This window comes from Electrona antarctica (assembly GCF_951216825.1).
Source record: "Electrona antarctica genome assembly, chromosome: 6".
Classification (NCBI taxonomy): domain Eukaryota; kingdom Metazoa; phylum Chordata; class Actinopteri; order Myctophiformes; family Myctophidae; genus Electrona; species Electrona antarctica.
The window spans coordinates 12,891,835-12,905,578 of NC_136811.1; the positions used below are offsets into that span (position 1 = coordinate 12,891,835).

Sequence of the window (13,744 nt, forward strand, 5' to 3'; positions counted from 1 at the left end):
TATGAACTTTTTAGTCCAAAAGGTCAGAAGCCAAGGTCACACATTATTACATAATAACTGAGGTTTTGGTGAGAGGTTGGTGCAGATGCGTGGGCTTGTACCAGTCATACACATACCATACTAGGAGTCTAGGACATGTACTAATGTTGAAGCAAACTTATTTGGTGTTTTAAACATTGTTATAATTTAGCTATTGAAAAATAGCAGATGTACAAGCTCGTAGGTCTGCTATTTTTGAAAAATCGTGAAAATGTGGCACACATCTTTGAATATATATTATTTCAGAGCAAACATTTTTAACTCAAATGAGTGTTGCAACTAGTCAGTGACGTCACACACTAACCATAGCAACCATGCTCACGTGGGGCTCACGTGGGGCCACGTACAGGTACACACATACATAGACACATACATAGATACAGACAAAGCTGGTTGTTGGAGTGGTTTGCACCACTCAAAAATCACTCACAGATGCACACTCGCAGTGTGGCTTTTAGAATGCTTTTTTATTTTTGATCACTATATCACCAAAACATATTATTTTAAAGTCGGGCATGCTCCTTGTGTCATTGTAAGTAAGATGCTGTATTTCAAGCCGTTTGTTTTATCTCTGGAATACCAGATCGATGTCACTCTAAACTGGTTATGGTTGCCGATGATAGGAACGTTTCATATGGTAGCCTTTACAGACCGAGTGCATTGGGGTAAAAAAAATACAAAGGAATTAAATGTGTCAATTAAAATATGCCATACTCATGATCCAGACCCTTTGGACCCTTGGATCAGGACATCCCTATGGCTGGAGTTAAAAAATTGCATTGAGACAACCATAATCCTAACCCTACCCTATTTTGACGTTTTTTTGTTTTTGAAAACCCTTTCCTATAATGACATTCCTAATGCCAGGTTGAAAGGGTTTAATTGGAGTCAGATGTACGCTGGGGCTTGCGGGACACTCGCCTTGTCTCTTACTCACGTCCCTCTCTCTCTCTCTCTCTCTCTATCTCTCTCTCTCTCTCTAGTCCACCTGAAGCGTCACTTTATGTTCAGGAACCACCTGTGTTTGGTGTTTGAGTTGTTGAGTTACAACCTGTACGATCTGCTGAGGAACACCAACTTCAGAGGGGTCTCCCTCAACCTAACCAGGAAATTTGCACAGCAGCTCTGCACAGGTAAGCAGCAGCACACTGCTCCTACGCCTACAGCCGCCATACTCCCCCCTATACACAGCAGCTCTGCACAGGTAAGCAGCAGCACACTGCTCCTACAGCCACCATACTCCCCCCTATACACAGCAGCTCTGCGCAGGTAAGCAGCAGCACACTGCTCCTACGCCTACAGGCGCCATACTCCCCCCTATACACAGCAGCTCTGCACAGGTAAGCAGCAGCACACTGCTCCTACAGCCACCATACTCCCCCCTATACACAGCAGCTCTGCGCAGGTAAGCAGCAGCACACTGCTCCTACGCCTACAGGCGCCATACTCCCCCTATACTTGGCGCGCGCTTGTTCCCTCTTCACCGAATGTCTTTGCCAAAACATATAGCCACATCTACAAGGTCACAACATGTCGTAGCGATGAGTGAGCTTGTAGCTTGTTGTATCGTCTTATTTTGCCTAACGTTTCCCCCAGAATTATGATGCTGGGGTTCAAGTTATAACGTATACTTTGTCGTACAACGTTGTTATTTTCGGCACGCGACACTGTCCTGCAGTGCGGAGGACACAGATTTGGAATGACCAATTTGCCCCAGAAAGTTGCAGTGAAGACTGAGCAGAGGCCCTTTCGGGTGACTTGTGACAAGTTCAGCCATACAATGAGCTTCAATTCAGACATGAGCTACATTCCAAGCCAGCAATACAAGGCCCAATGCACAGATAATGGAGAAGTGTGACAGTAAAATAACAGGGTAGGATCTGTGAGAAGAGGTACAAGGATTTGTTTGTTTATTCAGAGGTTGTAGCGCCATCTCCTGGACAGACTTTGACTGACGACAATTAAAATGTCCTTTATAGTCCAATCCAAGTCTCACTTTCAGGAATCTTGACTACATGAGTTTACATGTACTAGTGTATGAACTGTTATGTTAGTCGTTTCAATAAAACAGTGCAAAAAGTTAACATCACTTAGGAAATTCTGTTGGAATGTGAAACTGTTTGTGTGAAAGTATGAAGAAAATAAATGTTTGTGTTCAGACGTTTACATGGAAGTGTTAAAAATGTGTTAAACGTTTAATGTTTAGAGTTTGTAGAAATTGGCTATTGGTCCAGTACCGGTTCAGATGCCATGAATGTATTAATAATAATAATTATAATGGTAATAATAATCATCGTATTGGTTTCTGCCCACAGCATTATTATTCCTGGCCACTCCAGAGCTGTCAATAATCCACTGCGATCTGAAACCAGAGAACATCTTACTGTGTAACCCTAAAAGATCTGCCATCAAAATAGTTGACTTTGGGTCATCCTGTCAGCTGGGACAGAGGGTGAGCAACACACACACACACACCGCATGCATGTGCTGCACACGGAATACAAACATTGTGTGCACGCCATATACCTGCGGAACACAACACACTGCTTAGTACAAATTGATGTGACGCACTGTCTTCCCTGTGCGCGCACACATTCACACACCTGTGTGTGTGTGTGTGCTTGGACGAAACAATATTCTCATTCTGAATTTAAACTGTCAGGCCACAGCACCTCACTGTGGTCAACAGCTTAAATTGCAGCAATGTTGACTCACTCCAGGGTGAATTCACGCTTTCACTCTACAGTCGTCAGTCAATATATCTATCTTTTAAGTTCATTCTATGATATTATTTAATAGTTCATATTGGTATTAAAACATTGTATGTGTGTACTATACAGTAGGGCTGCACGATATTACATGTAATTATTACATTGTTGAATTTTGGGATGACGATATGCCTCGCGATAAGTACACAAATATCGAAGTATACCATTTTATTTATTTATTTTTTGCCTTGCCTTGCCTTTATTTGGACCGTACAGTGGAGTACAGTAGTGGAGTACAGTAGATGGTACTGGAAACGGGAGAATGCCACTGAAGTACACACTTTATCCTTAGGTTTGCTGCTAAGAACCCAGCCAATGATAAATAAATGGATTACTTTATATATATATTTCCATTCTCTAACAGCATGGTTTCACTGAAAACATTCCTGACTACAGCTGCTATTGATCATGAAGCCAGAAACCTTTCACAATACAGTTTCTCACTGCTCCCCTTAAATCAATGTCTTCTATTCTAAACAAATTTAAAATTTCTAGATATTGTGCAGCCATAGTGTACAGTACAGTATATATCTGTGCATGTATTACACACGCATGCGCGCACACACACATTCAAGGTCCCAGTAATCATGTAATGCCCCTTAGCCGTCCTGCATGCTAAAGATAGCAGATGTACAAGCTCACAAGGTGTCGCATTGCGGTGTGGTGTGAGCTTTTGGATCTGCTATTTTGGGAAAGGCAACACCACCGGCACTCATTGGTGTATGAGTTAACCCATTTTGGGCGGGTACCCCTTTTGGTGTTTTAAAGCATTATGTTATACTTTAGCTATTGAAAAATAGCAGATCTACAAGCTTGTAGGTCTGCTATTTTTGAAAGATTGTGAAAATGTGCCTCAAATCTTTGAATATTTACAGAGTGAATATTTTAACTCAAATCTTTGCTTCTGGGGAGGTCCCTGGAACATATTTTCAGATGGGGGGGGGGGGGGGGCGGAGGCATATTACATATAACTTTTGAGGTCCTTGACATGAAATATTGAGCGCCACTGATACAGAAACACAAGGTTTTTCAGAAAACTGTCAGGATTTCGAAGACATTTTCTAAATGTCGAGGCCTAAATGGGTTAAGTGTTATTGTGTTTAATTGTCACCACATCAATAAAGACTCACTTAACATGTTTTATGACTCATGTTTGGTTGGTTCTGTCGTCGCTGCTGTGTTTACTGCTCTCCATTTACAGTTGGGTGCCACCGATATTGTCCCTTATCATTTGACCCATTTAGGCCTGAAAAAATCCTTCTAAATTTTCACGATTTTTCAAAAATAGCAGACCTACAAGCTCGTAGCGCGCCACTCGGTGGCGCGCTATGAGCTTGTAGATCTGCTATTTTTCAATAGCTAAATTATAACATAATGTTTAAAACACCAAAAGGGGTTCCCGCCCAAAATGGGTTAACTGTCCTTTTGCGCAGATCACGCAAACCTCAGCAAAAAGAAAAGGACAATATCGATGGCCTCCAACTGTAGTGTCACATTTGGGAAGCAGTTTGAAATCACACTTTAAAAGCCGTGGTATGAATCATTGTTTCTCAACGTTGGGTCTCGGGGACCACCAGGACCCTTACAGGTGTTTTTAACTCTGAACAAATGTACAAATGGAACCAAATGGACTCTTTGCTTCAATTTGCACACATTCAACGTTTAATGAACACTGAGGATTTTACAGTGGAGAGATAAAAAAATAAAACCATATCTCATGTGTACTTGAAATTAACAAGGTTGAGAATCACTGGTAAAAATGAAGGCTTTCCTCTCTCTCTCTCTCTCTCTCTCTCTCTCTCTCTCTCTCTCTCTCACACACACACACACACACAGATCTACCAGTACATCCAGAGCAGGTTCTATCGTTCTCCTGAGGTTCTGTTGGGCATGCCGTATGACCTGGCCATCGACATGTGGTCACTGGGTTGTATCCTGGTGGAGATGCACACTGGAGAGCCCCTCTTCAGTGGGTCCAATGAGGTACCCATGCCACTACACACACACGTCCAAAACTGTTACTTTTCAGGATTCAAAAGCATCAAAAGTAGCCGATACTATCAAATACAGAAGCTAATGTGCAGACGAGGCCCTAGCAACCTTGCCTAGCAACCGTAGCGCTTAAAAAAATGGAAAATAGCGAGGCATTCTTATATCCATATTATGCGCCTTAGGACGAGTATACTCGTCTAGACTCCAGAGCACCTCGCGTATTTATTTAATTGGACGAGTATACCCGTCCTTAGCATCAAATGTGTTAATAAGAAAGTAGAATTATCTGGTGCGCTATTAAACTTCCTTGTCTTTCCGTGTGTGTGTGTGTGTGCAGGTGGACCAGATGAATAAGATCGTAGAGGTTCTGGGCGTTCCTCCGAGTCACATGTTGGACGCTGCTCCTAAAGCCAGGAAGTATTTTGACAAGTTGTCAGACGGGCTGTGGACGGTGAAGAAGAACAAGGACGTTAAGAAGGTACCTTCACCTCAACCTCAACACACACACACACACACACACACACACACAATCATGTGGAGACTCCCCTGGGGTGGTGAGAATTAACTGCAGTAGATCTGCATAACTAGCGTCTAATAAAAAAATCACACCCGTGTGAACTGAGTGGTGCAGTGACGTCACACACTAACCATAGTAACCATGCTCACCTGTACGTGGGGCCACGTACAGGTACACACATACATAGATACATAGATACAGACAAAGCTGGTTATTGGAGTGGTTTGCACCACTCAAAAGGTGACCCTCAACAGGAAGTCGAGACAACTTAATACGTTATCATCTATTAACATTAAGTGTGTGTGTGTGTGTGTGTGTGTGTGTGTGTGTGTGTGTGTGTGTGTGTGTGTGTGTGTGTGTGTGTGTGTGTGTGTGTGTGTGTGTGTGTGTGTGTGTGTGTGTGTGTGTGTGTGTGTGTGTGTGTGTGTGTGTGTGTGTGTGTGTGTGTGGCAGGAGTACAAGCCCCCAGCCACGCGGCGTCTCCATGAGATCCTGGGGGTGGAGACAGGGGGGCCAGGGGGGAGGCGGGCAGGTGAAGCAGGCCACGCCCCCTGTGACTATCTGAAGTTCAAAGGTAAGTTGTACGGTATTAGTGACAATTGTTTGGGGGTTTACCCCCTTTTCTCCCCAATTTAGTCGTTATGCCTATTATTTTCTCCCCACACACATTTGTGTTGTTGTGTTGTCACTGCTGTTGCTTCCCACTGTGAGGAGTGTGAGGAGGAGCCCCCACCGGGAGGACGTAGGGCCTTCGTCCTACTCCTCCCGCCCAACACTCCCCGGTGGAACGCACACGCAGATTAGACACACCAACAGACCGACATGCAGAAACAACGGGCGGACATGCGATCAAACATGTGCTGCATGTCAAACTGGGGGGTCCTTGAAATTAAACTGGTTGAGAATCACTGCTAGAGCTGTAAAGATCTTCTCTTATGGGGGTCCCTGGCATATCTCTTCAAATGGGGGGTCCTTGACATGAACCCTTTTGGTGTTTTTAGCATTATGTTATACTTTAGCTATTGAAAAATAGCAAATCTACAACCTCGTAGCTACGAGGTTGTAGATCTGCTATTTTAGAAAATGTGGCGCAAGTCATTGAATACGGTATATATATTCTTTCAGAGCGAACATTTTTAACCCACATCTTTGCTTCTGAGGGGTCCCTGGAACAACATATTTTCAGATGGGGGTCCTTGACATGAAAAGAGTTGAGCACCACTGACATAGAAACATAGGTTTTTCAGAAAACTGTTAGAAGACATTCTTTTTTAATCGGCCTCAGGTCTAAATCATAGAGTAATAAAAGGATAGAGACAGAACCGGAGCATTAGCCCCGCCCCCCCGCTATTCATTTCAATAGAAGTTGCTCAGTGGCGTTTTGAAGCACCCGGAAGACTGCCGGAAGTGCAATTATAACTCAATGGCTCCAGTGAGCGGAAGTTAAGCCTGGACCTCAAATTTGAGGTCCTGGGATGACGCAACGTTACGCACATGACGTCATGAACGTCCGTCCACCTCCATGAACGTGCTGCAGTTCCACTTTTCGCCAGTAGGTAGTGGCAGTTTTCAACTGCCTTACTGGGGGCTTGGGTCTAAATGAGTTAAAGGTATATTCAGTGATTTCACTTAATTCAAATATCACTTCTTTTTTTGTTTTGTTGTGATAATCCTCTTTACTATAGAGTGTGCTGACCATATAAGGAGTCCCTCCCTGTCCCCAGTTAACCCCTGGGGGTCAAAAAACCTTAGGTTTCGTTTTTGGCTAGGTGGCAAAGCCTTCATCCAATCAGGATAGAGAGGGGCCTTGATCCGGCAATCATGATCGAGCAAGGGTGGGCCTTGGTTTGTGTGCTGTTGGCCTGTTGCGTGTCCCCCCACTGTAGTGTGTGCATGTGCACATCTTGTTACCGGGGCGGACCGGGGGGTTTTCCAAATCACACAAATCACTGAATGCTCCTTTAACATGAGTGTGTCTTTTGTGTGTCCAGACCTGATCCTGCGCATGCTGGACTACGACCCCAAGAGCCGCATCACGCCCTTCTATGCTCTGCAGCACAACTTCTTTAAAAAGACAACCGATGAAGGAACCAACACCAGTTCATCTACATCCACCTCTCCTGCCATGGACCACTCCCACTCCACGTCCACCACCAGCTCTGTGTCCAGCTCTGGTACATACTCACGCACGGGTCGCACGCACACACACACACACACACACACACACACACACACACACACACACACACACACAGTATAAATCAGACACTGGTGTGCATACGTTAGTTAGACATTCCCACACACAGTCCTACAGTCATTAGTCAGACAAACCCGCGCTGCGGGTTAAGAATCACCCGTGCTGCCCAACCTGTAAATGCCTGTTGTTAATAACCTCAATCTGATTGTAATCTTACAAGTATTTTCCCCCAACATAAAAGAGCCATTTCTCTTGTGAGGACCAGTATTCTCCTCACAATGTCTATTTCTCAAATTGTATCATAATATACAAGTATAGTAACACGCGCGCGCGCACGTACACTCTCTCTCTCACTCTCTCTCTCTCTCTCTCTCTCTCTCTCTCTCTGTTCAGCAGCCAGTTCTCTCTCCCTCTACAGTTAAACAACAGTTACCATGGCAACAGCTACAGCCGCAGCTAGTCACCCTGGCAACAGCTGACTAGGAGCGGTCGCTGTGGTAACAGCACAGTGTTGGTAGTGTAGGGTAGAGAGCGGTCGCCGTGGTAACAGCACAGTGTTGGTAGTGTAGTAATCTGTCAGCTCGCCGGTGGAAACAGTATCAATACTGCAATATAGAAATGCTCTGTTACAATAAATGACCGGAATTCAAAATGTACTTGAGTAAAAGTACAACATTTATAGGCATAGAAATGTAGGTAAAGTACCAAAAGTAAAAGTACTCATTATGCAGAATGTCCCATTTCATGTTTTGAAATGTATAAAAATCATTTGAAAATAGCAGATCTACAAGATCACAATGCGTCGCGATGCTTGTGATGCGACGCATTGTGAGCTTGTAGATCGGCTATTTTCAAATGGGCAAAATTTATATAAGGAGGGATTGGTTACTTTATGTTTTGTAATAATTAAAATCTACAAAGTAACTAGTAGGAAAAAGTACAATATTTGGATCCGAGATGTAGTGGAGTATAAGATTAAGTAAGTATTGTAAATTGGAAATATTCAAGTAAAGTAAAAATACCTCAAAACTGTACTTAAGTACAGTACTTAAGTAAATGTACTTAGTTACTTTCCACCACTGGTAACAGCACAATGTTATGTTGTAGGGGAGAGTAATCTGTCAGCTCGCCAACCCAATGTTTTTGACTAAAAGTATCGATACATTAAAACATTATGAAATAAAATAACAAATTGCAATTGCAATACAATGCAATAAATATTAGAAAATTACAATTCTGCGCTTCAGTGGTTCATGTTAATGGTTGATAAGAGACACTACAGATACAATTCTTTATTTATTGCTAACAAGACATACTTGGTTTGTACAGTATAATATCGTGCTGTCGGGCGGAAACCTCTTATCTGTTACTTTAACTACCGTAAATGAAAGTAGAAAAGTAGCAAAGTAGCAAAAATAGCCGATCTGCAAGCTCAAAGCATGATGCCATTTGAGCTTGTAGAAAAGCTATTTTATTGATATAGTTATTTCTTACACCCGACAGCAACGTTCTTTGATACTCAGGAAGTGCACACAAAGATGCCTGAAAATATACAAGATTTTCATCGTTGTCGTTTCTTTCTTCCAGGTGGTTCCAGCGGTTCTTCCAACGACAACCGAAACTACCGCTACAGTAACCGATACTACAACTCTGCTGTCACACACTCAGACTACGACATGACCAGCCCTCAGGTTAGAAACACACACACTTTACCTGGCCTCTAGCTCACCAACAGCTCTACCCGTTCCATTACAAGACTCGAGTGTGAACCGTGTCGCATGTACCAGTGGAACATGTGTCACGGGTTCTGGGTTTTGTTTTCATACACCACTGGTCCTCAAAGCGCGGTCGAGGGGGTTCCAAACGGACCCTTACAGGTCTGTAGTTCTGAGAGTGTATAAGTCATACGCTACAGCTCGGTTTTAGGCTGCAGGCGTTTATCCGACATGCCAAAGGTCCGACATGCGCAAATTACCCGTTGCTCCCGACATGCGTTGCGTCCGCAACATGCATTGCGTCTGCATGCGGTTAGGGTTATCTATTTTTGCGTTTTTATTTGTTTATTTTTTGTGTCGTTTTATAGTATGTAAATATATATATATTGCAAGTTCTGGAAGGTTTCAGGAAGGGTTACTGTTCGCAACAAAAATGTCCTGAGGACTTGTTTACACATTATTACACGTTATCATTTTAGTCCAAGTGTTACTGTACTACCGAGCTGTTTGTGCATATTTGACTAATGAAGTCAAATCAATCAATAAATGCCACAAACACACATGACCTGACCTCGGGTCACTATAACGCACACTGTGATATAATCGTGACTGTCGGAGGAAACCAAAACCATTACTTTTGTGGAAATGGAATATACCTGTAGATCCTTGTTTTCCAATGGATCAGATTCATACTTTTCATTGGTTCAATATTGATAAGACAGGCGTTGCCACTTTCACTTTCATAGTTTTTCAGAAATAGTGAAAATAGCCAAGCGTTGAGCTTGTCTGTTTAAGCTACTTTCAGGGCATTCATTACAATAAAACTATTATTTCAAAAAGTTTAAATATGGCGACATGTCATCTCGTCGCCATATTTGTGTGGCCACATGTCAGCATGTCATTCCCACTGTCTTTGCTAGAAGAAGCAGTGTCTTTACTAGGCCTAATATATACGGTGCATGTGCAGTCACTTTGAAAAACGGCAACAAACAATAATTGTGTAGCACCATTACATTATAATAGTCAAATAAAGTATTTTGGTCATTTCAAATTCAAGGTTAAACGGCACACCCTTTAATGACCCTAACCTCAGATTGTATTTGGTTTGTTGAACTGCTATACAATTTGGTTCTGCAAGCAAATGTCTGTATGCTCACTGCTGTGACTTGAGGAATACATGTCCATTTGCCAGCTTACAAATTAAAGGAAATGGCATAAACCAACCGATGACGTAACTGAAAACAATCGCGTGGCAGGCAGCGGTTTACAGACAGGATTTGAAAATTCCGACTAGTTCAGTAGGCGAGCCTCATGGCCCGCAACTGAGGCCAAACACAGCGCTCAATTTGGGTTGAACGACAGTATGCTGTGATCTTCAGACCACAATATGAGCATTCCTCAAGTCCAGTGGTTCTCAAAGTGGTGTCCAGGGACCCCCAGTGGTCCCCAGCAAAATGACTGATAGTTCATTTTGATAGATGGGGTCTGTAACTGTGATTGTACAAATGGAACCAAATTGGTCGGTCCCTTTGGTTCCATTTGTAAGGAAGGGGAAGGGTCATACCAAACTAGGAGTCCTTGAAATGAATGTTTGAGAACCACTGTTCCAAGTCAAGGTGGCTCTCTCTCTCTCCTTCCTCACTCACTAAACACTCACATTCATCTGTCCACCCCCAGGCTCCCTCTCAGCAGCAGATGAGGTTGTGGACGGGTGGAGAGGGTGGAGGTGGTGGTCAGGACCCAGCGTACACCCAGCTGCTGCTCCACAAGCCGGCCGCCTCCCAGCAGCACCAGCGACACTTCCTGGACGCACCCCACCACCCCCACCCCGTCTACAGTCACCACGGCAACGGCGGGCGGGGCCTGCGGCAGAGTGGGCAGACCGGCGTCGGAGGGGGCGGGCCCCAGCAGGGAACCTCCCCCCAGATGAGTGACAGCATGGATGTGGGCGTGTCCCTGGGGCTGCACCACCTGGGGGGTGCGGTGTCTTCCATGGAGGCCTCGCAGTTCGGCTCCGCCTCCCTGCCCCTGGCTCTGCCAATCGGACTGTCGGCCTTCCGGACTCGGACGGCCCCCGGCGCCCCGGGGCCGCAAGCCCCGCCCCCCGAGGACTATTACCCCGCCTCCAACAACAACAACCCGGCGGGGGGCGGCAGGGGGAGGCCGGACTCAGACGAAGGGGCGGCCAACTCTTGATAAACCCTGAACCACGCCCTAAAGCCATACGACTTTAACAACGACAACTACTACAGCATACACACCACCTACGCGCGCGCGCACACACACACACACACACACGAACACACACACACACACACACACACACACACACACACACACACACACGTACACACACACAACACGAGTTGGAACAGACATATAGCCCACACACACAGCCAGAGTTCAGAGACTTGAAGAGGTGAACTTTGAGCTGAAGGAGACGGTTTTTTCTGCATGAGAGGAGGAAGAAGAGGAGGACGAAGAGGAAGGAGGAGGCGAGGGAGGGGAGGGGGGGGGTCTCCTTTTTATCCTTTTTCATTGAGTTAGTTTTTTTTCTTTCTTTGAAGGCAGAGGGAGAGGGGGAGGGGCGTGTGACTGTAATTTGAACAGAACAATTCAAGACAAGTTTGTTTTTATTAATATTATTGTTATTATATTATTATTACTGTTGTTTAATATTATTATTTGATTTGTTTTATTTTTTTGTGGTTTGAGGAGTTGTGTGTTGTACTTGGTTGTTTGTTCACGCCTTGAGAGGAGGAGAGGAGAGGAGAGAGAGGAGGAGGGAGGGAAGGGCTGTGAAGGACAGATTGTGATGAAAGGAGAGAGAGAGAGATGTTTTTAAATTCAGCCAGTAATGGAGTTATTTGGGAGTTTGGACTGAAAATTATTTAATTTATTCACACACACACACACACACATACATGCACATTCTACCATCCTGTTCCTTTGACGGCTATTTATAGCTTTGACTTCTGCGGGGACAAGATGTACAGCTACACACACACACACGTTTTGTTACATAGTGGTTTTAATGTACTGAGCCTTTTGGGGGACTAGCAGTCAGAGTGGCAGCTAGCCACGGCTAACACACACACACACACACACACACACACACACACACTGGAAAGGCAGGAATTATTGGAAGGAAAAACCAAAACACTTCTCTGCTCTTGTTGTCTCCTTATCTCCCTCTGCTCTCTCTCTGTCTGTCTCTCTCTCTCTCCCCCCCCCCCCCCCCCCCACTCTCTCTCTCTCTCTCTCTCTCTCTCTCTGAAACAGGACTGAGGTTTGGATTCAGTCACTTCCCTCTGTCTCTCGATTTTATTGTTTTTTATTTTATTTTATTTCTCCCTCCCTCCTTCCCTGTTCAGGAGCACGAAGAGAGGGAAGGATGGAGGAGATGTAGGGGTGTGGTGTGTGTGTGTGTGGGGGGGGTGAAGGGACGTGATGGGACACTCTTAAGCCCTCCTGGCCCCCCCCTCTCTCTCTCGAAGGGTCCTCTTCATCCTTCTCTCCTCTGCTGTTCTCCAGATATCTCCTCCTCTCTGCGCTGCTAATCACCATGACAACTGGTCCGGATTGCTGCTAAAGAAACCAACACAGATCAATAAAGAGATAAATAAAAAAAATAAAAAATAAAAAAAAACAAATAAAAAAAACAAAACAAAAACCCAGAAATGAGAACTTTTTAACCCTCCTGCTTCAGAGAAAAAGGATCAAGTTAAGACCCACTGCATCTCCATGTATTTATTACTATTTAACAAGAAAAAGAAAAAAAACAAACTGAAAAATGACCCTCTTTTTTCTGCTCTACTTTGTTCGGTTGCCTTCTCTCAGCAGGTGAGCTCCGATTGGCTATTGTAACAGTGACGGCGACCGGTGGCGGGCAGCATTGACCAATGGCGTCAGTCTGCCACTGGGTTGGGGGGGGTGGGGGTGCGGGAGGGGGCCGGGGCAAAATAAAAGTTGGATATATAATAAGAATAAAGAATATACTTTTGCACACCAAGGTCAAACAACCATCAGATCTCTGCTTTCCTTCCTGTATATGACCCATGACCCTGCCAGTGGTGGAAAGTAACCAAGTACATTTTACTCAAGTACGGTATTTATTTTATTATTTTTTACCTTGAGTATTTCCAATTTTCAGTACTTCAGTGCTTTAACAATTATTTGAAAACATTAGGTACTTTGCAGATCTAATTTAATGTGTATATTATATTACAAAACGTACATTAAGTACTTAAACCCTGGCCTATTTTATAGTTGGGCTATTTCAAAATAGCTGATCTATTAGCAGTGAGCTTGTAGATCGGCTATTTTCGAAATATTTTGAAACATTTGAGTACTTACTTACTTTACTACTTAGCATATTTTCATGCCAATACGTTTGTATTTTTACTCGAGTCAAATTTGAATACAGGACTTGTACTTGTAACAGAGTACTTTTATACAGGTACTGCATTGGTACTAATTTTACCCAAGTAAAAAAAATAACTAAAAAGAAAAAAAG

General features: G+C 43.9%; 1 protein-coding gene across 2 annotated transcripts in view; it reads left to right on the forward strand.

The window, feature by feature from the left end:
* The window catches only part of dyrk1b (dual-specificity tyrosine-(Y)-phosphorylation regulated kinase 1B), a 76,031-nt gene extending 64,312 nt beyond the window's left edge, over window positions 1-11,719 (forward strand). For both annotated transcript variants that reach the window (XM_079504762.1, XM_079504761.1), the window contains exons 6-13: window positions 1,023-1,172; window positions 2,355-2,491; window positions 4,644-4,790; window positions 5,137-5,277; window positions 5,770-5,890; window positions 7,308-7,490; window positions 9,101-9,204; window positions 10,906-11,719. In XM_079504762.1, the coding sequence (XP_079360888.1) occupies window positions 1,023-1,172; window positions 2,355-2,491; window positions 4,644-4,790; window positions 5,137-5,277; window positions 5,770-5,890; window positions 7,308-7,490; window positions 9,101-9,204; window positions 10,906-11,424 (1,502 nt within the window). In that variant the 3' untranslated portion in view covers window positions 11,425-11,719. The remainder of the gene's footprint in view (window positions 1-1,022; window positions 1,173-2,354; window positions 2,492-4,643; window positions 4,791-5,136; window positions 5,278-5,769; window positions 5,891-7,307; window positions 7,491-9,100; window positions 9,205-10,905) is intronic.
* Window positions 11,720-13,744: the final 2,025 nt, after the last annotated feature.